The following is a 27976-nucleotide window of genomic DNA, read 5'->3' as shown; positions in this document are numbered from 1 at the left end:
TAGTCAGCTGGGATAGGCTCCAGCTTGCCTGCGACCCTGTAGAACAGGATAAGCGGGTACAGATAATGGATGGATGGATCTGTACTTTGACTTAAGTAGTGAAGTTGGGTACTTTGTCCACCTCTGGTCAGGTGAAACCCAAGAATAGGGTTAGAGTAAAATGATGAATGTAGGTTATTTAGTTTGTCTGCAGACAAATACTGGCATTTTCATTTGTTCACTGAAACATATTGTTCGTTCGTTCATTCGTGTTAATTTTGTACACATATTCGGTTATTGTGAACATAAAACATTTTAGTCTGCGTCCTTTGTGTAATGTAACGAGTGTTGTCACGAATTTGCTTGAGGACCGAATGGACCTTATGGGACGCCGTACAAGTCGTTGCGCGTGGATTCAAGATGGCGGTCTCCATGAGCAGGAACATGAAACAACTTCTCAGTTTCATTCAAAAGAACACTTTTAAAACAAGAGCATTCTACACTCAAGAGGCGTCCGAAGAGAAGGTATGCATTTATTTTTACCGAATATTATATGTCTTGGTAGTATCAGTTTTTACTGACTGCATTAAATAAACTTTTGTGAAAGATATAATTCCGAAATACTCAGAAAGCCTGAGACTTCTTTTCTGACTGTATATACCAGGTCTTAAATATAGTCTGGAACTTATCGAATGTCCGATTTGTCAAATAGTTGGATTAATCTTTTTTTTCAGCCAAAAACATAGCAAGGCTCACGATTTACATTGAAACAGTAAACATTTAGTCTGACTTAAAAACTGTTTTCGTTCTTTATAAGAATGAAAACCAAGCGATGCTTCTTCAGGTGATGCAGATCTGGCGGTGTTCTCACACAGCAGACGGTGTAAAGCAGCGCTTTGGTGAACACATTACTGTATATCAGAGCATGGAGGAGTTTGTGGGTAGGAGCTACTGGTAAATTCACACAGTTCAGTGTCAGCTGGTGAAAAAAAGTATTGGCGGGGCTGGTGTGCCAATAGATTTCCCTGCCTAGTCCAGTATAAGCATTCAAATGAACAGTCAGAAAATGACAATTCCACAATAATAATGTAATTTCCTTCTCAAAATCAGCAGTTTTACAAATAAAGTAAACAATTTACAGCTATATTAGGCTCCATTTGTGCTTTGGAAAGAAACGGTATCAAATACAATACTCAAGTTCTTGAGAGAAGTTTACAGCAAGGGTATGATTTCAGCTGAATCTATACAAATCAACAGTGTGTGTGTGTGTGTGTGAGAGAGAGAGAGAGAGAGAGTGTGTGTGTGTGTGTGTGTGTGAGAGAGAGAGAGAGAGAGAGAGAGAGGGGGAAGGTTTCTAAGGTGAGTGTGGGACTGAGTGATTGTATGAAAAGAGAGAGAGAGGTGGTGTGTGTGTCTGATTCTAAGGTGAGTGTAAGATTTCTGTGTGAGAGAGTGATTATGAAATGAGGTGTGTGTTCTGAGCTAGGTGTATTTCTGTGAAACGAGAGGGAGAGTGAAACACAGTGTTGACACTCTTGTTGTGAATACAAACTATGACAAGAAATATGCGATTATTGTCCAGTATGAACCAAAAGTCTAGTTTTGAACATCACCTCTAACCAAAGACAGACAGACAGAGAGAGAGAGAGAGAGAGAGATACATTTTCTGTAGCAGGGGCGAAATTTCCAGCGCCCCAAATAAATCCAATAAATTCAGCGATGCTGATTGGCCAAATATTTATTATTTTTCCCTAGCAACCATACACGATTGGCTATTTCGCTGCACAGTGTCAGTGGTACAGTATTCTGTTTGACTTCTTGCTTAGAGAGAGAGAGAGAGAGAGAGAGATGATATTCAGCATCTTACAGAACCAGCCAGTTCTTCTGGACACTTTGACTGTCACACTTGCTTCTTAATTTTGCACCAAAACCCAGCAGCCTTCATTACGTTTTCTTTTCTTAATCTGAAAAGTGCTCTCTTATGTAATATGCTGTTCAGATACGAACTTTTTTTTCTGTAACATTTAATTTCGTGCTGGAAAACGAACGTTTGGAACTATAAAATGTTTTTGTATTGACTCCATAATGTAGACGTCGTAAAATAGAAATCTATAACAAAGTTTTTATGAAAAAAAGGGTGCCTAAGACTTTTGCACAGTACTGTAAATGAAATTGTGCTTTAAATTACACAAACTTCGGCCCTGTCATTTAGAGCTTTATAAAGTTGATCAACATACAACAGATGTACAGTATTATGCAGCTGTTGTTGTTGTTGTTGTTGTTATTATGATTAGTAGTAGTAGTAGTGTAAAATGGTCTTTTGCAAAAATTATTTTTGCTACGGATTTACTAAAGCTTTTTATTTATTTATTTATTTATTTATTTTTAGGCTAACCTCTTTCCCCTGTGTTGGAAAAGCCTTGATGCTGTACATGCATACTTTAGTAAACTGTTTTTCCTCTCGTTATAGTGTGTATATATAATAGTACCAGTTAAAAGTTTGGACACAGCGTCTAATTCAATGATTTTTCTTTATCTTTATTAATCAAAAGTCACTTCATGTCTTAAATTAATGATGGATGTTGTTTCTCTTTACTTAGTTGAGCGGTTCTTGACGTAATATGGATTACTACAGTTGTGGAATAGGGCTGTTTACTGTGTTTTTATTTATTGTTTACTGTTTGATCTCAAATGCATTAAGAAGGCAAGAAATCACACGAGGCACACTTGCTAATTGAAAAGCATTCCAGGTGACTACCTCATGAAGCTGGTTAAGATAATGCCAATAGTGTGCAAAGAGTCATCAAGGTAAACGCTATAATAATATAATAAAAAAATTATTATAACACTTTGTTTACCACATAATTCCATGCATGTTCCATGTCTTATTTCATAGTATTCATGTTTTCAGTATTTTTCTACACTGTAGAAAATAGTGAAAATACAGAAAAACTGATGAATTAATAGGTGTGTCCAAACTTTTGACTGGAACTGTAGCTGTCACAAGTACAGGCATATTTTCAAGTGATGGCAGAATAACTAATTACACACAACAAATATTTTCACATCTGTTTTTCCCATAATAAGAAATTCTGTGCCTTTTTATTCCATTTTACAGCTCATGGATGCTGAATGGGTTTATTACAAACACCTAAAATATAGTGCAGGTATACGTAGATATATGATAACTGACTGTAGCCCATCTCTTTCTGTGCACAAATTTCCATCCCTGTTCTGCTCAGCCGCACCACTGGGTTGCCCACAGGGCCATTGCTCTCCATGCATCATTTTAGTGCTGAATTTTTCTTAGCACAGCAGTGACACTGAAATGCTAGTGGTGCTCGTACATGTGTATCAGACTTTTTTTCCTTTTTTTTATTTTTTAAATTGTTTGCATTTACACACAATTAGAAACTATTCTTTTTTTCATGCACAGTGTATGCATTGGCCTCTGGCCCTTTATCTATGTATTTCTGACTACAGAAATGCTAATTATTTTTTTTAAGCATTTACTAATGTCAACCACCGTGATGATGGTTACACTGGTTGTCTATGGTGGTCCATTTCCCTTTAAACACCATCCAATAGAAAACTTTTTAAATTATGCAGCAAAACAGGTAGAGAAGGTCTTTCTGTAGACACATGCGCTTTGTCTGTCTGTCTGTCTGTCTGTCTGTCTGTCTGTCTGTCTGTCTGTTTGTCTGTCCAAGATTCTCAGGTGACAGGAACAAGTGGACGAATGTTTGTTGATTTGATTGTAATCATCAGTGTAACCAGCAAAAGAGCTGACAAGGCCACAGCAAGGTCAAATGGCTGAAATAGTTTTTCCATCAATAGCTTTCTTCCTATGTGAAGTAGAGTACTGCGCAAATGTCATTGGCATCCTATTTTTTAAATATAAATGTAGTTATCGGTGTTTATTTTTTGTAAGCCTGAGTCAGTCCAAAAGCCTTTTATATTCCCAAATATAACATTTTCAACAAAAAAATTAAATGCTGCAGAAAAATGTATGTATGTCAGTAAAATTACATGTTACCTAGCAAATCTCATTTCAGACAAAAAAAACATAATGATGATGGCTGCTGGGTTTTGCATGAAAGAAAAAAAAGGTGCAGCAGTGTCTCTAGAAGAACTGTGGCTGGTTCTCCAAGATGCTCAGTAAATCTTACCAGCTAATTTCCTTCTAAAACTGCACTAATTGAACCTGAGATTACTAATTAAAAAAAAAAAAAAAGAGTCGTCACAACAGAAACTGACTTTTAGTTTATTATTGTTTACTGCTCTTTCAAGTTTTTTTTTAATGTAGAAATGTTTAGTTGATTTAAGTTTGAGGCATCTTCGCTTGACAGCGTTTCTTTACATGTGCCTAAGCTCTTTGCACTAAGCTTGTGTGATCATGGAAAAGTGGGTATTATTTTTGGATGCAATTTTAGCTTTGTGGTAAGCTATATGGCCAAAAATTTATGGACACCTGACTATCAGACTCATGTGCTTTCTGAACATCCCATTCCAGATTAATTCCCCTCTTTGCTGTTATTATAACCTCTACTCTTCTGGGAAGGCTTTGCACTAGATTTTGGCGCATGGCTGTGGGGAATTGCTCATTCAGCCAAAAGAGCATTAGTGAGGTCAGACAGCGTCACTGGTTGTGGAGGTCTGGGAAGCAATGGAGATTCCAATCATCCCAAAGATGTTCAGTGGGGTTGAACTCCTGACTCTATGCAGGACACTCGAATTCTTCCACAACAGCCTTGCCAAACCATGGAGCTCATTTTGTGCACAGGGACACTGCCATGCTGGAACATGTTGGGGCCTCTTAATTCCAGTGAAGGAAAGTTGTAATGCTGCAACATACAACCCCGATTCCCAAAAAGTTGGGACAAAGTACAAATTGTAAATAAAAATGGAATGCAATAATTTACAAATCTCAAAAACTGATATTGTATTCACAATAGAACATGGACAACATATCAAAGGTCAAAAGTGAGACATTTTGAAATTTCATGCCAAATATTGGCTCATTTGAAATTTCATGACAGCAACACATCTCAAAAAAGTTGGGACAGGGGCAATAAGAGGCTGGAAAAGTTAAAGGTACAAAAAAGGAACAGCTGGAGGACCAAATTGCAACTCATTAGGTCAATTGGCAATAGGTCATTAACATGACTGGGTATAAAAAGAGCATCTTGGAGCGGCAGCGGCTCTCAGAAGTAAAGATGGGAAGAGGATCACCAATCCCCCCAATTCTGCGCCGACAAATAGTGGAGCAATATCAAAAAGGAGTTTGACAGTGTAAAATTGCAAAGAGTTTGAACATATCATCATCTACAGTGCATAATATCATCAAAAGATTCAGAGACTCTGGAAGAATCTCTGTGCGTAAGGGTCAAGGCCGGAAAACTATACTGGGTGCCCATGATCTTTGGGCCCTTAGACGGCACAGCATCACATACAGGCATGCTTCTGTATTGGAAATCACAAAATGGGCTCAGGAATATTTCCAGAGAACATTATCTGTGAACACAATTCACCGTGCCATCCGCCGTTGCCAGCTAAAACTCTCTATAGTTCAAAGAAGAAGCCGTATCTAAACATGATCCAGAAGCGCAGACGTCTTCTCTGGGCCAAGGCTCATTTAAAATGGACTGTGGCAAAGTGGAGTACTGTTCTGTGGTCAGACGAATCAAAATTCGAAGTTCTTTATGGAAATCAGGGATGCCGTGTCATTCGGACTAAAGAGGAGAAGGACGACCCAAGTTGTTATCAGCGCTCAGTTCAGAAGCCTGCATCTCTGATGGTATGGGGTTGCATTAGTGTGTGTGTAGCATGGGCAGCTTACACATCTGGAAAGACACCATCAATGCTGAAAGGTATATCCAGGTTCTAGAGCAACATATGCTCCCATCCAGACGACGTCTCTTTTAGGGAAGACCTTGCATTTTCCAACATGACAATGCCAAACCACATACTGCATCAATTACAGCATCATGGCTGCGTAGAAGAAGGGTCCGGGTACTGAACTGGCCAGCCTGCAGTCCGGATCTTTCACCCATAGAAAACATTTGGCACATCATAAAACGGAACATACGACAAAAAAGACCTAAGACAGTTGAGCAACTAGAATCCTACATTAGACAAGAATGGGTTAACATTCCTATCCCTAAACTTGAGCAACTTGTCTCCTCAGTCCCCAGACGTTTACAGACTGTTGTAAAGAGAAAAGGGGATGTCTCACAGTGGTAAACATGGCCTTGTCCCAACTTTTTTGAGATGTTGTTGTCATGAAATTTAAAATCCCCTAATTTTTCTCTTTTAAATTATACATTTTCTCAGTTTAAACATTTGATATGTCATTTATGCTCTATTCTGAATAAAATGGAGGCAAAGTGGCCAAGTGGTTAGAGCGCTTGACCACTAAGTGAACGGTCCCCGGTTCGAGCCTCGGCTCGACGGGGATCTGGGGCTCGCTCCCTGTCCACCCAGCAGTGAATGGGGACCTGGTGGAAACACTGGGGGAAGTAAGGCGGCGAGGAAAGGAACTGGCCACCCTACCTCACTATGCCGATGGCCCAGGACAAGTGCGCTCTCTAACAGGCACTCCCCCAATGTACGAATCGTATATGGGACCCTCTCTTCTTCTGAATAAAATATGGAATTTTGAAACTTCCACATCATTGCATTCCGTTTTTATTTACAATTTGTACTTTGTCCCAACTTTTTTGGAATCGGGGTTGTACAAACATCCTGTACAGTTGTGTACTTCCAACTTTGTGCAACAGACCCACATACGGGTGTGGTGGCCAGGTGGTAGTAGTAATCTCATCTCATTATCTCTAGCCGCTTTATCCTGTTCTACAGGGTCACAGGCAAGCTGGAGCCTATCCCAGCTGACTACGGGCGAAAGGCGGGGTACACCCTGGACAAGTCGCCAGGTCATCACAGGGCTGACACATAGACACAGACAACCATTCACACTCACATTCACACCTACGGTCAATTTAGAGTCACCAGTTAACCTAACCTGCATGTCTTTGGACTGTGGGGGAAACCGGAGCACCCGGAAGAAATCCACGGGGAGAACATGCAAACTCCGCACAGAAAGGCCCTCGTCGGCCACGGGGCTCGAACCCGGACCTTCTTGCTGTGAGGCAACAGTGCTAACCACTACACCACCGTGCCGCCCGTGGTATACTGCCTTTCTCGCACTCAAAAACAAATAAGGGGGGGAAAAAGTCCTCCAAAAGTGATCAGTATACAATTCCAGCTGCTCACAGTCCCACTGAAAGGCACACAAAGGTATGTCTGATGCTGCCTGCACAGCCGTCAAAATGCCACCGGGCAACAGATCCACAAAGTGAGCATAGGAACCTCTCTACACAGAGTACTGAGCAACCCCAATACTGACGAGAGCAACAAGCACACTGCAGAACACGCATCACTCATGGCGGATCAAGGCCTGGGGAAACCGACGCCCAAGACTGGGGCCAGAGCAACACCACAACCAGCAGCCAAAGAGAAAAAAAACAGCAAAACATCAAACGGAGAAAGAAAAAAAAAAAGGGGGGAGCTCACAAACCACAAACATTTGGCCATATAGTGTATCACAATGGGATTAATTAAGGGTGGCATGGTGGTGTAGTGGTTAGTGCTGTCGCCTCACAGCAAGAAGGTCCTGGGTTCGAGCCCAGCGGCTGACGAGGGCCTTTCTGTGTGGAGTTTGCATGTTCTCCCCGTGTCTGCGTAGGTTTCCTCTGGGTGCTCCGTTTTCCTCCACAGTCCAAAGACATGCAGGTTAGGCTAATTTGGTGGCTCTAAATTGACCGTAGGTGTGAATGTGAGTGTGAATGGATATGTGTTTGTGTGTCAGCCCTGCGATGACCTGGCGACTTGTCCAGGGTGTACCCCGCCTCTCGCCCATAGTCAGCTGGGATAGGCTCCAGCTTGCCTGCGACCCTGTAGAACAGGATAAGCGGCTACAGATAATGGATGGATGGGATTAATTAATGCTGAGTTGGTTTATAAATGAAAAAATGTCACAATGATACTCTTCAAGATGCTTCTGCACAACTGTAACTGAACACCGAGCCTCTTTTGCTGTTGTGGCAAAGGGTCGCAGTCAGACTATTGAACAGGAGGGCAATCAATAATTGCATAACTACAAAATGCTTATATATGGTAGGTACCGCTGATAAAATGACCAGTAAATGTACATGTAACCATAACTTAGGCGTACCTAATATAGTGGCCAGTGAGTGTATGTGTTTCATGTTTCAGGCAGTTTTTAAAAGTTATGAATGCGTTTGAATACGAGGCTCATGTCAGTATTTGACATTGTGTCAAGTGTTTATGGAACTCGGCCTGACATATTGCAAAGTGATCATTTTTCTTTTGTGCCATTTTTAGTTTTTAACAAAGAATTATTTCGAGTGCTGAATATAGGAGCATATCAGCCAGAAACTGTGTTATCAGAAGAAGAAAAAAATAATTGAGACTTTTGGGCTTATTTTCACTTATTAAAATCTCTCACACTTCCACGAACAGAGTACACCTGGGTATTTTAATGCACTGTTAAGCCTAATCACTTGTTTCAGTTGCAGCTAAGATTAAGTACAACAATGGCCTAATTACAGAGCCGTAAGTGCTCTGGAGTGTTTGAAGTGCACCTTTGCAGCTCAGGCCTGTCTCTGTACATGATTGACGAGCTGAGTTACTTGATGGCTGCTGCGCACTTGGTGTGATGGAATGTGTGCTGACCGCCAACCCGTCTGTGTTTTGTTAGGCAGCATGTCACTAGGGATGCTGGAGAGGTGTGTGCTGTGACGGCAGGGGGTGAACGCTACACAGATCTAGTGGCAAGTAATAGTAAGCCCTCAAAACCATCGCATCACCTCTTCATTAACAGCAACAACATCAGAAATGAGGTGTTTTCGTTTGTTTTAATTTTCTCCAAATGTGAGCGGCTGAACACAAACGCAGACATTCACAATGCCCCGAGGTGTTATGTGCGTCAAAACATTGAGTGTATTCTTGGCAGGGAAGGTTTATGAAAAGACATTTTAGCCATGGTAGACTAATATTAAGGTGAACTATGTGCTCCATGTTCAGAATGTCTGGAACTGGAAACTTAACCTAATAAAATCTCCGATGCTAAGTAAACATTTATGGAAAAAAAAAATACTGACATGGGTTTGGATTTAAGCTTACATAACCTTACTGTATGTACAACAGAGAGAATTTCTCCAAGATGTTCTCAACCTTTTTAATAACTTCATTTCATTTTTAAAGTCAATAGTAATGTCATTCTCTCAGTTCTTATTGCGGTTTAGTTTTGAATATCAAAGCTTTTGTTCAAAGAAAAATTGTTGTACATTAGTGAGCTGTCTGTAATGGCCTACAGATGAAGGGTTTAATACTCGATTTACATGGTCTAAAGTAATTTTCACTTCTTTTTTTTGGTACTAAGTGAATATTTGAAATTGTTCAGCTTGGCCTTGTGCGTGTTGTATTGCATGGCAGTGGGCCTCTGTGGGCTGAGATCTCTGACTGTGTGATAAAACATAGTGTTCCCTATGCAGCTCTTAATCGCCTGTGGTCTTAATGGCTGATATCAGTCATGTCAGCTCAGTGCCTTTACACAGAGGAAACAGATCCTAATTCTCCATAAGCTCCAGACGTACTCACTCTCATGTCAGTTAAAACCATTAACCCGACTCTCAGCAGTACGCAGGAGAAAGAGGAAGAGAACCGTACATCAAGCAGACCTGATTAAATTAATTATATAATTTATATAGTAATTTGTTTTTACATGTCACTTAAGCACTTTAATTTGCTCTGTGTTGTTGTTATTATTAGGTTCATCACATTGAAGAATGAATGCAGCCTTAAAGGCATCCCTGGATTTTGTGGGCTTATCGGTCCTCCCCGGGGGCACGATGGTGTAGCGGTTAGCACTGTCTCCTCACAGGAAGAAGGTTCTGGGTTCGAGCCCAGTGGCCAGCGAGGGCCTTTCTGTGTGGAGTTTGCATGTTCTCTCCATGTCTGCGTAGGTTTCCTCCAGGTGCTCCGGTTTTCCCCACAGTCCAAAGACATGCAGGTTAGGCTAATTGGTGGCTCTAAATTGACTGTAGGTGTAAATGTGAGTGTGAATGGTTGTTTGTCTCTGTGTCAGCCCTGCGATGACCTGGCGACTTGTCCAGGGTGTACCCCGCCTTTCGCCCGTAGTCAGCTGGGATAGGCTCCAGCTTGCCTGCGACCCTGTAGAACAGGAAAAGCGGCTACAGATAATGGATGGATGGATCGGTCCTCCCCCCGGAGATAATTTAGTCATTGGCTTTTGGTTCTGAACTCCACTGGAGTCCTGGTAGTATCTTGCGTCATCCTCCATGCAGACTTGCACTTTCAGGAAGTCTGACGTTTTTAATTAAATTGTACCAGGAGACTATCTGGTATCACACCTTTGGGTTGCACTCAAGTCAACATTCGCTGCTTGTACTGGAGGAAATTGGACAGTGTGAGCAATAGGGAAAGACGTTGAAGGGGAGAATAGGATGTTTGCCAGAGCGACACCTGAGTATTACCATAATTATATATTGATTAATTTATGAGGTGTGTGTGTAGGTTATTTCTGCTTAGCTGCAAGTTTTATGTGGTTAATGTGTTATTAGTTGGGTGACACCTCAGTCTTTTCTCCTCAAAGTTAAAGTCAATTGGCATTTTATGTCATGACAAAAATATTTTATGGTGATGGACAAAGCCTGTAGTTTTTGTGGTATTATGGTTGCTACTACTGTATGTCTGTATCTTTTAATGCGTTTTGATCAAGGGTGATTACAATGCTCATTTTTATTTCTATACAAGTACTTGTCATAATAATCATCATCATCTATTTAGTGGCTATTGTAAGATGATCAGCAGTCTGTGGATGGTATAGTAATAAAAGTCAGTGGTGCTAAACGCCTCTGACTCTGCTTTAGGCCTCTGGCCCCATGGGCTTGTCGAGCAGCGGTGCGTAGTGGTGCAGCTGTCCTGGCCTGGTTATTTTTGGAGAGCGGCACAGCCCTTTCTCCTGCAAGCGCTGTTTTTGAAGGGACTTCAGCGCCATTAATCAGGTTAGGGACCCCACGGTGCGAGAGGGCCCCTGGCCCTGGCTCTCCACACTGCACGTTTCTGTTCTTCTTCCTGCACTCTCTGCACAGTGTGAAGCACAGAGGAACCTCATCAATCTCACCTGTCCGAAATGTCAACCGCAGATTTAATCAAACGTTCCGTCACCCCCACCCCCCGCCACCTTGTGAACACTGCCCTCCTTCCCCTTAAATACCTTGTTTCTCTCTCTCTCTCTCTCTCTCTCTCTCTCTCTCCTGCTTGTTCATCTGCTGCTTTCTTGGTGTCTTTTTTTTTTTTTCCCTCCCCAGATCCCTTTCATTCTGCTTGCTCTGTTTTTATTTTAGGTCATTCGCACTTTGCTTCAAGCTGAGTGTGTTTCAATGCAGAGAAAACACACGGTGCCCCACTGTATCACACTTTTAAAAGCAGCAGTAGGACCACTAAACTTTCTCTCTTGCTCGGTATTTCACTAAAGCAGGGATTTGGTGGTAGGCTCGTCCAGCAGAGCCATGTTTTTCAGCGTGATGCCTGTTTTAATAGGGTGCATAAGGCTACACTGACGCACACTAACAGTGAGTTCTGTGTGTTTTTCAGCTTGCTAGGGGGCAGATGAATTGTAGAAGCAGTGTGAGTAGTGCCTTTCTTCCCAGTCTTTCTCGGCTCTGAATGGACTGCCTGATCTTCTAGATAGGCTGAGAATCCTTTGCAGTGGTGGACACTTAAAGAATTAGTATGTAGTAAATGTTTTTGTCAGGATGCTCAAGGTTCAGTGCAGGTGGTCTGTATTGACCAGCCCTGGTACTGCTTTATAAACTGGTTATTATTACTTTAATTATTAACGTTTATTTAACCAGGAAAGACTCCTTGAGATTAAAAATCTCTTTTACAAGAGCATCCTGGCCAGCACAGTTAACAAAACATAGAACCAGTACATACATCCAGACACACAACGTTAAATTATTTACAGAATAAAGTACACAATAAAAAGAATTTCAAAGTAATCAACAAAAGTTCGTTAAAAATAGTATTCCAAAAAGGCAGGCAAAACATCTACAGCTGGATGTTTCAGTCTGCAAATCATTTAAAATCACTTTAAATATGTGTAATGGGACCAATTCCTCAAGTTTCAAGTCAGTTTGTAACTGGTTTGGCTTGGTTGACATCAAGTATTTTGTTTATTTGCCCTCTTTCATAAACCTAACCCCAGCCATTGAGTTATAAGTAAAGAATAAAACACAACAGAATGTGCATGTCCTGAGATGTTTTATTCCTCTTATACCACAGCAAATCCTATTTATTTATTTGCCAATAATTCATATTTTTATTTTTTTATTTTTATCTGTTTGTTACATTTAATGCTGGGTAACGTCCACAAAACAGGTCAGCTCCTGTTATCACTTGCATTATAGCGGCTATAAATATCTGTCTGTCTGTCTGTCTGTCTGTCTGTCTGTCTGTCTGTCTGTCAGACAGACAGACAGACAGACAAAAAAAGCTTCTCATGTTACCGAGAAACCGTAAAACCCTCCGTCTTGAAGATTTGCTTGTCTCTGAAAACTTGCAGGAACTGATTTACTTCTGACTGTTACACAGCAGTGATGGTAAAAATTTTAAATGTCTCCACAGAAAACGTCACCTTATCAACGAATTTTTTTTTTTTTTTAAATCCGCTTATATGGAGCATCCACTTTGCTGTCATCTGCTGTTGTGAAAACCTTCTGACCAATCAGAACTGAGAGTTCGGTTGTGCCCTGGTATCACTCACTCACTCTCTCGCTTCTTTCTTTCTTTCTTTCTTTCTTTCTTTCTTTCTTTCTTTCTTTCTTTCTTTCTTTCTTTCTTTCTTTCTTTCTTCCTTCCCTCCGTTCTTTCTTTCTTTCTTTCTTTCTTTCTTTCTTTCTTTCTTTCTTTCTTTCTTTCTTTCTTTCTTCCCTCCGTTCTTTCTTTCTTTCTTTCTTTCTTTCTTTCTTTCTTTCTTTCTTCCCTCCGTTCTTTCTTTCTTTCTTTCTTTCTTCCTTCCTTCCCTCCGTTCTTTCTTTCTTTCTTTCTTTCTTTCTTTCTTTCTTCCCTCCGTTCTTTCTTTCTTTCTTTCTTCCCTCCGTTCTTTTGTTCTTTCTTTCTTTCTTTCTTTCTTTCTTCCTTCCTTCCCTCCGTTCTTTCTTTCTTTCTTTCTTTCTTTCTTTCTTTCTTTCTTTCTTTCTTCCTTCCTTCCTTCCCTCCGTTCTTTCTTTCTTTCTTTCTTTCTTCCCTCCGTTCTTTCTTTCTTTCTTCCCTCCGTTCTTTTGTTCTTTCTTTCTTTCTTTCTTTCTTTCTTTCTTTCTTTCTTTCTTTCTTTCTTTCTTTCTTTCTTTCTTTCTTTCTTCCCTCCCTCCCTTCCCAAAAGAACTTAATTTTTCCTAGCGCTTAATACATTTTATATACAGATATTTTACACACGTGCAACAACCCATACCCAAACCTTGTATTATTGAGGACCTAATCTTTGTTTGAATATGAAAACTTTAAAAATGTTTCAGTCTGTCAGTGACCTAACACAAGAGCAAAGGAAACAAAATCATGTTTTGCCTTCAAAAGTACAATAAATTATAGCATCCAATAGTTTTTTCCTAACTAGCAAATCCAGTCTGTAGCATTCTGAGGAGCTGTTTTTGGAGCTAATGCTATTTGCATAGTGGTGGAGCTGACGCTGGTTTTCCATCATTATTGCTAATGTTTCCAGCGTCTTCACTGTGTGGAAATGAGCCATGCATTACGGATGAAACTGCAACATTACAGTGTCCTCTGTACTTGTATTTCATTGGAAATGTAGGATGAATGAGTGTAAACTAACTTGCTCTGACCTCTCTGAAATCTTGTTGCAGTAGGAAACTATTCATAGAGCTTATATGTACATATTCATTCATTCATTCATTCATTCATTCATTCTCTGTACTGCTTATCCATTGAAGGGTGCACGTGAGCTGGACCCAGTCCCAGCTGATATTGGGCAAGAAGCGCAGTACACCCTGGATAGGTCACCAGACTATCGTGTGGTTAACACAGAGAGACAGACAGCCATTCACATCTATTGCCAATTTATTTCGTAATCAGTTAACATAATCCAGTGTTTTTTGGACTGTGAGTGGAAGCCAGAGCACCCGGAGAAAACCCACGCAGGCACGGGGAGAATGGGCAAACTCCATACAGAAAGGCCCCACTCAACTAGCAAATTCAAACCCAGAACCTTCTTGCTGTGAGGCGGCAGTGCTAACGAAAAAAAATATTTCAATAAGCTGCCAAGTTTAAAAACCTGGATTTTTTTTTTTCAAGCTTTCAGATATGTTGGTGTTGCACACTTCTACACAGTACAGGCTAATGCATGCACCATGTGCTCGTTGTTGGTGGAGAAAACTATCATCACCTGCTCCAGTACAGCAGCGTTATGCCTGTCTATGTAAAATACGAGGAGAGAACACAGAAAGTTACAACTATAAACCTGCCATGTGTCATCAGGAACAAACCGAGGGGAAGGAAGTGACTCATTCAGTCAGGACTAGCAGAAAGATATGGAGGCAATGAAAAGTGGATGAAGACAGAAAAAATACAGTGCCCTCCTAACCCTAGATTATTGGTACCTCTTGTAAAGATTAGTAAAAAGGGTTACAAGAAATCCACCTTTTTGTGAAGTAGTTTCACCCCACACTGAAAAAATGAGAAATTTATTCAGAGAAAAACAAATTCCACATCAAGAAATAATTATTTTCAACAAAAACACTCGTGTGTTCTCTAAACACTATTATTGTCACCCCTGCATTTTAATACTTTGTAAAACTTCCCTTTGCCAGTAAAACATCACTGAGTCTTCTCCTATAATGTTTTATAAGGTTGGAGATGCAGAGCAGGACATCTGAGACTGTTCCTCTTTACACAATCTCTCCAGATCATCCAGGGTCCGAGGCCCTCTCTTGTGCTCTCTCGCGCTCCTCTTCAGCTAAGCCCACAGGTTTTCAATGGGGTTCAGGTCAGGGGACTGAGATGGCCATGGCAGAAGCTTGATTCTGTGGTCAGATAACCATTTTTGTGTTGATTTGGACATGTGCCTCGGATCACTGTTCTGCTGGAAGATCCAGTGATGACCCAGTTTTAGTTTCCTGGCAGAGGCAGCCAGATTTTGATTTAAAATGTCCTGGTATTTCATGGAGTCCATGATGTTGTGTACCCTAACAAGGTTTCCAGGGCCTTTGAAGGAAAAACAGCCCCAAAACATCACAGAACTTCCACCATATTTTACAGTCAGGATTGGTTCTTTTCATTCTAGCCATCCTTCTTTTTACGCCAAACCCAGAATGAGTGTTTATTGCCAAAAAGCTCAACTTTTTGTTACATCAGACCATAGAACACAATTCCAGTCAAAGTTGTAGTAGCGTTTCACAAACTTCAGGCACTTGTGTTTGTGGTTAACTGACAGAAAAGGATTTTTTTTCTGGCAAACCTTCCAGATAATCTCTTGGCATGGAGGTGGCATCTGATGGTGGTTTTGGAGACTTGGAAACCCCAAGATTTTATTTTTCTTGTAATTCACCAACATTGATCCTTGGGGATTTTTTTTTTTTGCCTCTCTTACTATCCTCCTTATTCTATGTGGGAGCAAAATAAACCGGAGTCCTCTTCCAGGCAAGTTTGTAACAGGTCCAGTCGGTGTCCACTTTTTTTATTATTGCCCAAACAGTAGAAATTGACATTTTCAGGCGAGTAGCTATTTTTATAGCCATTTCCTGACTTATGAAGGTCAACACACATCTTGCTCATTTGGTTTTTGTGTTCTCTTATTTTTCCCATCTTGATGACCTCATATATGGGCGGCACGGTGGTGTAGTGTTTGGCACTGTTGCCTTACACCAAGAAGGTTCTGGGTTTGAGCCCAGCAGCTGACAGGGGCCTTTCTGTGTGGAGTTTGCATGTTCTCCCCGTGTCTGCGTGGGTTTCCTCTGGGTGCTCCGGTTTCCCCCACAGTCCAAAGACATGCAGTTATGCCGCTTTTCCACTACAAACGCGGCTGAGTCGGGCTGAGCCGTGCCGTGCTGAGTTGGGCTGAGTCAAGCTGAGCGGGGCTATTGAAGTTGCATTTCGACTACAACCGCGCTGAACCGTGCTGGCTGTAAGTGGGTGGACACATTGGGTGGAGTTAGCGAAAGTGGGTGGACGTAACGTGATGTCGTTAAGCAGCGCAAAGAGTGACATCAGTGAGCTTTTAAGTGGTAGTCTCACGACCCGAATAGTAAACAATAAACATGGAGGACATGGAGTCGTTAGTGTTGCTGGTCTTGGTGCTGTGGCTTGTTGTCACTGACAACGCCAACAGATACTGGCAAGAGCGTATAGATGAGGCGAGGCGCATAAGGCTTCAGAAATTCTCGTAATTCGTAATTCTTCTTCTTCCGGGTTTACGGTGTTTACAGATCCCAGCGTGCTCGCGGGGCGTGTGTGGGCATGTGAGGACACTCCTCCTCACCAATCAGTGCACAGGGGAGTGTCTGCTCACGCCCCCAGCCTCACTCGGCTCGCTTTGGCTCGCTTCAGCCCCACTCCAAAACGGTGCGAGTTTTAGGGGCTAAGCAGGGCTGAAGCGAGCCGAGTCGTGCTGTTCTTTGGTAGTCGAAACGCGAGCCGTGTCGGGCTGAAGTGAGCTGAAAAAGGGTAGTGGAAAAGGGCCATTAGGGTTAACTGGCAGCCATAGCCTGGGTGTATGTGCTCATTGCTCACTTGTGTGTGCATGTGTATATTAACTGCTTCGGATGGGTTAAATGCAGAAGAAGAATTTCACTGTGTGCTTAAGGCCCTGTCCACACGGCAACAGATTCAGGTGACTCCGATACAATTGCTTATCGTTTAGGCCTGGTGTCCACACGGCACCGGCGTTTTGGGTGCCCAGAACGCAATCTTTTTGAGAACGGGTTCCAGAGTGGAAAGATCTGGCAACGTTGCCGTTGTGAAGTCGTCTGGATGAGTAGAACGGATTTGTTTACGATGACGTCACAACCACATGACTGTGAGTGCTTCACGCCGGGTAGAAGTGTAACGAACTCGATGCGAGTTGTCAACAAATCCTATAACTTGGTTCATGAAACGCGCTTACAAAATATTTTCACTGTGAATATTTATTGTGTAATGGTGCAAAGTGAGAGAGAGAGAGAGAGAGAGAGAGACTCTGCCCTTAGGGCAGAGTCAATCCCGCCAGCAAAAATAGGGGAAAAAAAGGAGCGATCTCACCTCTTCAGATGTGGGTTTAAGTCCTACAATACATTCCTCAAAAAGGGCATAGAAGAAATTAATCCATCAACGTGTATCATTCAATTTATTCCAGACCATTAAAGACGCCGCCTTCCGCGTAGAATCATACGTCATCCTCGTCGCCATATTGGATAGGTCATAGCGGAGAATAAAGATTCATGTGCTGCGTTTAACTGTACCAACAGGTTTACCGTCCAAACGAGATCACATGGGATTACCTTTCACAGGTGAGAAGAAACAAATTAATCCATCAACGTGTATCATTCAATTTATTCCGGACCATTAAAGACGCCGCCTTCCGCGTAGAATCATACGTCATCCTCGCCGCCATTTTGGAGAGGTCAAAGCGGAGAATAAAGATTAGCTGCGTTTAACTGTACCAACAGGTTTGCCGTCCAAACGAGATCACATGGGATTACCTTTCACAGGTGAGACTGGAAAAATACTTTTCATTGTATTTGGTCATTATAATGTAATTTTACAAACAGATTTTCCTGACTTTGTGGCTAATATGAAGTCTCGCGCATAATAGTTTATGCGCATGCGTCCTTACTTCTTCTATTGTTCTGGTGTCTCCGAAGGGACCGTCTTACAGCGCCCCTAGAGGTGTGGCATGTGTATTGCATCGTTTTCAGCAAGCGTTGCGTTGCCATATGGACCTGATATTTTACTGATTGTTGCCCATTTGAACGCGATATATTTTTAAATAACATCTCGTTGCCGTTGTCGTGTGGATGTAGCCTAAGTTTGTGCTTGGGTGTACGTGTGACAAAAGCTTCTTGGCTTCTCATTTGTTCCCCAGTTAATCAGGAAGTCCTGGATTACAGCTTGAAAGTTCCTACACATTCCAATCAACTCAAAAATGTACAATTTAAAAGGGAAACATGCTTGTTGTGTTCACTATAATTTCTAGGGGTGTCAATAATTGTGGCACGTTTTTATTGAAAATGATTAGTTCTTGATGAGGGATTTGTTTTTCTCTGAATCTCATCTCATCTCATTATCTCTAGCCACCTTATCCTGGCGGCACGGTGGTGTAGTGGTTAGCGCTGTCGCCTCACAGCAAGAAGGTCCAGGTTCGAGCCCCGTGGCCGGCGATGGCCTTTCTGTGCAGAGTTTGCATGTTCTCCCCGTGTCCGCGTGGGTTTCCTCCAGGTGCTCCGGTTTCCCCCACAGTCCAAAGGCATACAGGTTAGGTTAACTGGTGACTCTAAATTGACCGTAGGTGTGAATGTGAGTGTGAATGGTTGTCTGTGTCTATGTGTCAGCCCTGTGATGACCTGGCGACTTGTCCAGGGTGTACCCCGCCTTTCGCCCGTAGTCAGCTGGGATAGGCTCCAGCTTGCCTGCGACCCTGTAGAACAGGATAAAGCGGCTAGAGATAATGAGATGAGATGAGACCTTATCCTGTTCCACAGGGTCGCAGGCAAGCTGGTGTCCATCCCAGCCGACAAATATGTAAATCAAATAAAGGTTTTTTTGTTTGTTTGTTTTTTGTTTTCTTCAGCGTAAGATGAAGCTACTTCACCAAAAGGTGGATTTTTTTCCTCTAACCCTTTTACTAATCTTTACAAGGGGTGCCAACAATTGTAGAGCACACAGTAATTGAGCCAGCTGTTGTACTCTCTTCCAGGCAGGTGGATTAACAAAAGTGTTAGATGGTGGTCCATATTTGGTTTTCAATTTTCAGTGTCTGAAAATGAGCATATTTCTGATTTTATTTATGTGCAGTATTTTATCCGTTCACAGCATTTCCTTTTGTCTTGAGTTTTTGAATAATAGTTTATAATTCATTAGTTGGCAAGTTGCTGAAAATTCACCATCGCCTGTTACTGAGGGCATGTGGAAGCGCAGCAATGTAATTGCAGAGAGCTCTGATACTCTGAAGTGAACATACAGGAACAGTGTGTACCGCACCTGTCTGAAGAAACCTGAGGACTCTGAGTTCAGTGAATGTTAATTAGCTTAAAAAGAAGAAAAGTGTGAAAAGAAATGGTATGTTTCAGGGGGATGTGGGTTTCCATCTGCATCTGGTCCACTCTCAGTATGAACACTTCTTCTGAACACTTCCTCATCAGAGAAATAGCACCTGGCAAGTTTTCCCAAGTTCTTAGACGGGTCATTGATGTAAATAATGAGAGACACAGGCTTGTTAGGAATACGTTTTAACCTCCTGCAGCTTTGGCATTCAGCATCGCAGAGACTCTGCTTTTGAGGCACATGAAGCTTTAACCTAATTGTTAGCAATTTTTCGTATATCAACACTAAGGGTTTCAGTAAAGGAATCGGACTTTTGGTCTCTTCGTAAAGTTCAGCCATATCTTCGTGTTGATAGATTTGAGGACTGATAGTATGATTATTCCTTCGGTAGTTGGGGTTAGCCTTCTTTCTGCTTATGCATGATTGTCTCAAATGACACATTACCATGTCTGAGAGGGTAATGGCTGCCTGAAGGGGAAAGGGAAACATGCGTTTGGTTTGTCAGAGTGAGGTGAGAACACACATTAGCCAGACTCAGACGGTATACCCTAAAATCACTCCTGACACCTCTGAGAGGCCCTCTGCATCAAGGCCACTGCGCAATCACTGCTCACTTAGCTGTAGCATTAATAAACTGTTCCTTAGTTCAGGGCGGCTGCTTAATAACACTGCATTAGTTGTCATATGCTGAGAGATGGATACTAGCCTTGAGCTAAAATAACCTCGGATCAGGAGGGAATATCAGACTTTCAACAGGATAAAACATGTCCTTGAATGCAAAGTCCTGAAGCTATGCTTATATGGTTACATACAGTCCCACACTCGCTTAGAAATATAATGAAAGAGGGAACTTCATATAGATTGAGCTCATGTTATGACAAGAATGGAACTTAAGTTTGATTGTCTTATATATTGTTGAATTTAACGCATTATATTCGAATTGTTTCCAAATTTGGTACAGTACATTGACTCAGCATTGGGGTAAGCAGTATGGCAAAGTGTTTTATCCTTGAAGACATCTCACAACATCATAACACACCATACATATTGCAGTACGCATTTTATTCAGCATTTTCCAAAAATATGGGCAGCATGCTGCCACCTCATAGCTCCAGGGTCCCTGATCCAACCCTGAGCTAGGGTTACTGTCTGTGTGGTGTTTTCTGTGTTGTCTGCGTGGATTTCCTCAAGGTTTTCAGTTTCTTCCCACTGTCCAAAAATACAACCCTGATTCCAAAAAAATTGGGACAAAATACAAATTGTAAATAAAAATGGAATGCAATGATGTGGAAGTTTCAAAATTCCAGAATTTATTCAGAATAGAACATAGATGACATATCAAATGTTTAAACTGAGAAAATATATCATTTAAAGAGAAAAATTAGGTGATTTTTAAATTTCATGACAACACATCTCAAAAAAGTTGGGACAAGGCCATGTTTACCACTGTGAGACATCCCCTTTTCTCTTTACAACAGTCTGTAAACGTCTGGGGACTGAGGAGACAAGTTGCTCAAGTTTAGGGATAGGAATGTTAACCCATTCTTGTCTAACGTAGGATTCTAGTTGCTCAACTGTCTTAGGTCTTTTTTGTCGTATCTTCCGTTTTATGATGCGCCAAATGTTTTCTGTGGGTGAAAGATCTGGACTGCAGGCTGGCCAGTTCAGTACCCAGACCCTTCTTCTATGCAGCCATGATGCTGTAATTGATGCAGTATGTGGTTTGGCATTGTCATGTTGGAAAATGCAAGGTCTTCCCTGAAAGACACGTCGTCTGGATGGGAGCATGTGTTGTTCTAGAACCTGGATATACCTTTCAGCATTGATGGTGTCTTTCCAGATGTGTAAGCTGCCCATGCCACACACACTAATGCAACCCCATACCATCAGAGATGCAGGCTTCTGAACTGAGCGCTGATAACAACTTGGGTCGTCCTTCTCCTCTTTAGTCCGAATGACACGGCGTCCCTGATTTCCATAAAGAACTTCAAATTTTGATTCGTCTGACCACAGAACAGTTTTCCACTTTGCCACAGTCCATTTTAAATGAGCCTTGGCCCAGAGAAGACGTCTGCGCTTCTGGATCATGTTTTGATACGGCTTCTTCTTTGAACTATAGAGTTTTAGCTGGCAACGGCGGATGGCACGGTGAATTGTGTTCACAGATAATATTCTCTGGAAATATTCCTGAGCCCATTTTGTGATTTCCAATACAGAAGCATGCCTGTATGTGATGCAGTGCCGTCTAAGGGCCCAAAGATCACGGGCACCCGGTATGGTTTTCCGGCCTTGACCCTTACGCACAGAGATTCTTCCAGATTCTCTGAATCTTTTGATGATATTATGCACTGTAGATGATGATGATATGTTCAAACTCTTTGCAATTTTACACTGTCGAACTCCTTTCTGATATTGCTCCACTATTTGTCGGCGCAGAATTAGGGGGATTGGTGATCCTCTTCCCATCTTTACTTCTGAGAGCCGCTGCCATTCCAAGATGCTCTTTTTATACCCAGTCATGTTAATGACCTATTGCCAATTGACCTAATGAGTTGCAATTTGGTCCTCCAGCTGTTCCTTTTTTGTACCTTTAACTTTTCCAGCCTCTTATTGCCCCTGTCCCAACTTTTTTGAGATGTGTTGCTGTCATGAAATTTCAAATGAGCCAATATTTGGCATGAAATTTCAAAATATCTCATTTTCGACATTTGATATGTTGTCTGTGTTCTATTGTGAATACAATATCAGTTTTTGAGATTTGTAAATTATTGCATTCCATTTTTATTTACAATTTGTACTTTGTCCCAACTTTTTTGGAATCGGGGTTGTAAATTCAAATCGATTTTAACATCCAATCAGTCGCTGGTTACAGTAAACAACAATGGGTTTATTAAATGACACTTGATACTCAGAAAAGTGAAGCATGTTGTGTATTATAATCCATAGCCTTATCACCCAGCACTACTTGGATCCCATCGTGACTAAATGTAGTTCTTTTTCTATCTTGTGCTGGTAAGTCTACAATTGCCCTCTCCTTTTCTCTGTGCCCTCTTCACCTCAGCTCACTGTGCTGAGGGATGGGCAAAGTGCCATGACTACATGGGATCAAGCTGCTTAGCCTGGCACTCTCTCAGTAAGCAGTGCCAGACCTGACTACAGCCTGGCTCACTTGGAGAAATATTTACCGAGGGATCCATTAGTTGTAAGCTGCCTCTTTCTCTCTCTTCCTTTGAAAAATGAGAAAAGGAGGAACCCCATTCCCAATCTATGTATTTTGAAATCAAAGTTTTTCTGTTTAGCTGATGATTGTGTAACGTTTGTCCCGTCCTTTTTCTTTTTGACAGTTTCTTTTGTTGCGTCGCTACTGGGAATGTTAGCCCTTAAACACGCAGCTCTTAAAGCACTCTGATTTGAGATGAGAGATGGAGTATTTTCATTGGCCAGGGACTACTTCTGCTCTGCTGCTCCTTCAACAGTGGGACACAGTCTGTGTGTGAGATACGCTTTAGATTTATTGTTTTGATAACAGCCCTAAACCATTGCACAGACTTCCCAGTGTTTACCAAGCTAACTATCCAGGGTCGCTGCAGGTGCCTTCTCATTCACCTCCTCTCTGTCTTTTCATTTTGTGATATTCTCATCTTTTGTCAGTTCTCCCCATGTATATATATATTTTTCCAATGCATCTTTTTGTCATTTTTATTTCTGTATCATCTGTATGTCAGAAATATATTCTCTTATGTCTATTTGATATCTCAACCACTATATTGCTTTATCTACCCTTAACCCCCCCCCCCCCCCCCCCCCCCCAACCCCTTTAGGACCTCCGTGAAGGACGTGTGTTCTCAGGAATTCAGCCCACTGGGATTCCTCACCTGGGAAACTACCTCGGTGCTCTGGAGAGCTGGGTGGCCATTCAGAATGACTACAGCTCAGTGTTGTACAGCATCGTCGATCTGCACTCCATCACCCAGCCTCAGAAACCAGAGTTACTACAGAACAACGTCCTGGACATGGCAGCCAGCCTGTTGGCCTGTGGCATTGACCCCACACGCTCCATCCTTTTCCAGCAGTCTGTGGTCAGTCACACACATCTCTCTGTACAACACAGCAGCTTTGCGTGATACTATAACGAGATGAAGAGGGTTGCCCCCTCCAAACAAGTTTTGGATATTTTGTTTTGTTCTTAAAGAAAATCAACAGCACTGATGTCAGAACATGAGGGGGAAAAAAACCATCTTCACTTCACATCTAGATGTTTTTTGGTTGTTTTTATTGCTTATTTATATTTAACTCGACAAGAAAATGATAAATGGCTTGTCGTCATCCAAGAATTGGTCAGGAGATTCATTTATCATGCTCACCAATCAAGAGTCAGCGAGAATCCTTGCCATCAGTAAATGTTTGTTTAATTGAGGTTTGTTTCCATGCTTATTTTACTAAACTGATACCTATCTTAACTGTGGGCTCTACAAATTCTCTAGTCAGTGAAAATGTTCAAATCCATTTCCATCATTTACTTCAAAGAAAGCCACATGAAGTAAGCAGAGACGATAATAATAGGCTTACAGTATGCAGCAACTCGGCAGCTCAGTTTAAAGGAGTTTTAAAAACTCCTCCATCTAACCTTATTTCAAGGATGAGCTTGGGCAGGTCTTGCTTTCAGATACCTGACACGTGTGCATGTGTGTGTGTGTGTGTGTGTGTGTGTTTATTAGACATGGTAGAAGCTGATCCACTGTGAGTGGATGAGCAGGATTGTGTTCTGTCTGCATGGTGTTCTTGTACACGCACGCGCACACGTGTGCACACACACTCTCCCACACTTCTGTTTTTATTCCAGTTTAACTTCATGCCACATATCTTGGCAGGGCTAAAGACCTCCCATTGAACACGCTAGCACAGGACTGTTCCACATGTAAAAATAAAAGTGCTGCCCAAAGAAAACACTTGACTTCATTGAAAAAATGGTGACAATCTGAAATCAGTCAGATCTAAAGTGAAGGGGTGTGCGTGTGTGTATTGAGGTTACACCCCTTTTTACGGGAATAATATCCACACACCAGAGAGTGAGATTTATGTGAATATTTCTGTCAGTTTGGAGTTACAGAAACTGGCCCGTAAATCTAAGTGTATATAAAATCCAACCTCTCATCTCTATTCAATGTTGATATGGATGAAGAATAATCAATATTTATGTTTTGCACTCTGGAGCCCTACTAACTCTGTCTTTACCAAGTTATGTAACCCTGTTGCAGACTACTGAGTTTTATATGCAGAAACGGTAACCATTTTACCGTCTGCTGTTTTACATTTGTAAATGGAATCATTTCATTTTCTTCGGTCATTCTTTTCTCACACCTTCTCACACACATTAGTTTGGCTGAAACAAATATTTCACAACGTGGTGTAAAATTGCTCTTAATGTTCATTCCTGCCACGGTTTACATCAGGGTCTTTAGAATCCTTTTTTAATCGAAGGAGATGGCGGCTGCGTCGCCAACACCCATAAACTTTAATTCTCTGAAGCAGAAAAGTTTAGTGCCTCTTTTCTTCCTCTCTCAACTGGAGTTTTTGGCAGGATGTACACTGCCAAAAGCCCTGTATGAGAGTTCTCTCACATGGCTTTAGCATGAGGCAAAGACCTCTTTAAGTGTCCGTGCTCTTTAAGCCCTAGAGGTTTGGCCGATTTAATGGCATTAGTGTTATTAGAACAGATGAGGGCGAGAGAGGCTCTTTAGTGGGGACCTGTTGGGAGGTGTGCTGCGGATGTGTGCATGTCTGTTTGCATGTGTGTACACCCATCTGTGTGTGCGCGATCATTTGGTCTGTGTGTATCTATCCGTTTGCCTGTGTGTCTGTGTCTCTCTGTGTTTTGCACGTTGAACGACTACCGTTCTCCTCAGTCATACAGAGGATTATCACAAGATTTATTCCACTATGTAAATATACACAGTGGGCTTTGAAAGCATTATGAACATAAAAAGTATAATGGTTATAATCTGTGGTGTATTTGTTTGAGATTTAAATAAATATACTCTGTCCTGTGCAGGTTTCGGAGCATGCTGAGCTCTCCTGGATCCTGGGCTGTCTGACCAGCATGCCTCGCCTTCGCCACTTACCTCAGTGGAAGGTAGTGATTTGTAAATGCTCGGTGAAGAATTATTCACATTTTAAAATACTGATTAATATTTCTTTAGCCAAAGTGAAAACTAGGCTAGATGAGGATCATGTCTAATGCTAGGTCTGATATTTGGATTTTCTGTGTTCTCATAAGAACCTTCTGTACCATTTCTCTGCACCTGGCAGAGATGGAGTGGTGTCTGACTTTTCTGAAGCGCGGCTCAGTTTTATTGTGTGTGTATGTGTGTGTGTGGGAATGCTTGGGCAGCAGCCTCTCATCACTGCAGGGAAAAGGCCTTGCTGTTTACTCAACAGCTGAGTGCATGTTAAACGTGGCGGAAAACGGCCTATGAATGCAGCCTGCATGTGTTAACGTGTGAAAGAGAGGGAGATTGTTGTACAGATGAACAAATAGACAGTTTCTATCAGGCATTTCAGTGTGTTGGGGTTGCCTTTCCAATTTATTCATCTGTGTATTTTTATCCACAAGGATTACTAGTGCTTCTCTCTCTCTCTCTCTCTCTCTCTCTCTCTCTTCTTAGATGAAGAGTAAGGAGAAGAGTGAAGGAAGTGTGGGTCTGTATACCTATCCAGTGTTGCAGGCTGCAGACATATTACTCTACAAGTAAGACCTGTTTTATTGCTGCACACTGTGTAAATAGTGCTGGTGATTAAAGATTTTGACTATTAATATTATGTGCAGATCCACGTATGTGCCGGTAGGAGAGGATCAGATCCAACATTTAGAATTAGCCCAAGACCTAGCACGCATCTTCAACAACAATTATGGAGAGCTTTTTCCTGAGCCTCGTGCACTACTTAGTAAGTGACTGGTTATTTATTTTTTAAATTGAGTAAAATTCTTTACTTTATCCTTAGTAACCTGTTTTACCCATTATAAGGTCAGATCTATGGTCTGAAATGTACTTAAAAGCAGAACAGACAGACATTTAAGACTAATCACTCACTGACTCCATGAATACGAACATGTGTAGTCAGCACTAATAAAATGTGTGCTTAGTGTTTCTCTCAGTGACTTGAGCAGTGTGTGTTTCATCTGTGTATGCACATGCACGCATGCACAGTCAGTCAGCCGTACACGGGGAAATGTATCCTTTTACTTGGTCAGTCAGATGGCTATGTTAAAATAGCAGCAGGGCAAGCTCTTCTTGGAGCCCATTTTATGCTCTTCAATTATCTGCATCAAAAGAACACAATATGAAACCAATCATGCGTACCACGGCACTTTGATTAAAGGACTTTCTCCTTCCTCTTCTTTCAGCATAACAAAGGGATAATAGATTGGCAATTTCTCCACCTAATTTTGAAGGGGTAATGATGGGAACTTGGTCTGGAACAGTGCTCTTCTTTCTGTTTATTTATTACTTGATATAAAAAAAATCTCTGGTTTCATTTTGTGTGCTAAACTGGACCTATGTCAGTGCCAGAGAACTGCTAGACATGCTATTCTAGACACTGTAGCAAAGTTTCAGCAGTCATGATTCATCGGTGTCATGGCACTAGTAGGGTGAAGAAGGGGGTAATACAAAACAATTGTTTCATCCCAAAGACCATTTTATTTCAAAATTAACCTCCCTGTGTTACTCAAATCATTATTTATGTGTCCTGTGAAGTTTACGCCAGAATAGAATATTGTGTATTCGGTGCTACATTTCAGTGTTGAGTTGATCTTTTGTTCTTTCCCTGTCAGGTTCTACACAGAAGGTGAAATCTTTAAGAGATCCTACCTCTAAGATGTCCAAGTCAGATCCACAAAAATTAGCCACCATATTCCTTACCGACACCCCGGAAGACATAGTATTTAAAATCCGCCGAGCTGTGACCGATTTCACATCCGAGGTCACCTTCGACCCTGTGAGCCGGCCAGGTGTAGCCAATCTGGTTTCCATCCATGCTGCAGTCTCAGGCCAGACTGTGGAGGACGTGGTCAGGTTAGCCAAAGGGCTGGACACTGGCAGGTACAAGACTGTGGTGGCAGAAGCTGTGGTGCAAAGACTAGAGCCCATCAGGCAGGAGATCCAAAGACTCAAGGCTGACAGGAGCCACCTGGAGAGTGTGTTAACCAAGGGAGCGGAGAAAGCCCGCAGTCTGGCTGCCCCAGTGATGCAGGAGGTCAGGAAACGGGTGGGCTTCTCCTAATCGTCAGATGGCATAGCCTGTTGCAGGTGGTATACAGTATACAATACAGTGCAAATAAGATTTTATAGATGATAAATTGTTATAATGTTTGAGTGTTGACACTTGTATATTTTGAAATGTTATGTACTGTATGTTTTGATTTTTCCACTTATTTTGGTTCATGCTCCTCTTTTATGTACATGTTCATGAATAAGATGCATAGCTGTCCACTCAGAAATATTGCAGTGTCTTTATAATCACACAGAAGGAAATGGAACAAGTTCAATAAGTCCACAATGTGTGTATCTGTAAGTACGTCTGTTTAAGAACAGGTGATGTTGGACAGACAATATAATGCAATTAAAATGACATCAAACAA

The 27976-nt window shown here is 41.7% G+C and overlaps 1 protein-coding gene across 2 annotated transcripts; it reads left to right on the top strand.

Moving 5' to 3' along the window:
• The first annotated feature begins 399 nt into the window (after window positions 1–399).
• On the top strand, window positions 400–27976 carry wars2 (tryptophanyl tRNA synthetase 2, mitochondrial). Of its 2 annotated transcripts, XM_060928720.1 has the most exons (7): window positions 404–504; window positions 11680–11712; window positions 23157–23414; window positions 25388–25468; window positions 26001–26083; window positions 26162–26280; window positions 27170–27976. In XM_060928720.1, the coding sequence occupies exons 1-7, from the start codon at window positions 412–414 to the stop codon at window positions 27616–27618; spliced, it is 1116 nt and encodes a 371-aa protein (XP_060784703.1). In that variant the 5' UTR covers window positions 404–411; the 3' UTR covers window positions 27619–27976. The 2 variants fall into 2 exon arrangements, with proteins under 2 accessions (XP_060784704.1, XP_060784703.1); XM_060928721.1 differs by lacking the exon at window positions 11680–11712 and having other exon boundaries at window positions 400–504.

Source organism: Neoarius graeffei, chromosome 9 (genome assembly GCF_027579695.1).
Source record: "Neoarius graeffei isolate fNeoGra1 chromosome 9, fNeoGra1.pri, whole genome shotgun sequence".
NCBI lineage: Eukaryota > Metazoa > Chordata > Actinopteri > Siluriformes > Ariidae > Neoarius > Neoarius graeffei.
The sequence above is the reverse complement of the archived record's forward strand: the minus strand, read 5'-3'. Positions and strand labels throughout refer to the sequence as shown.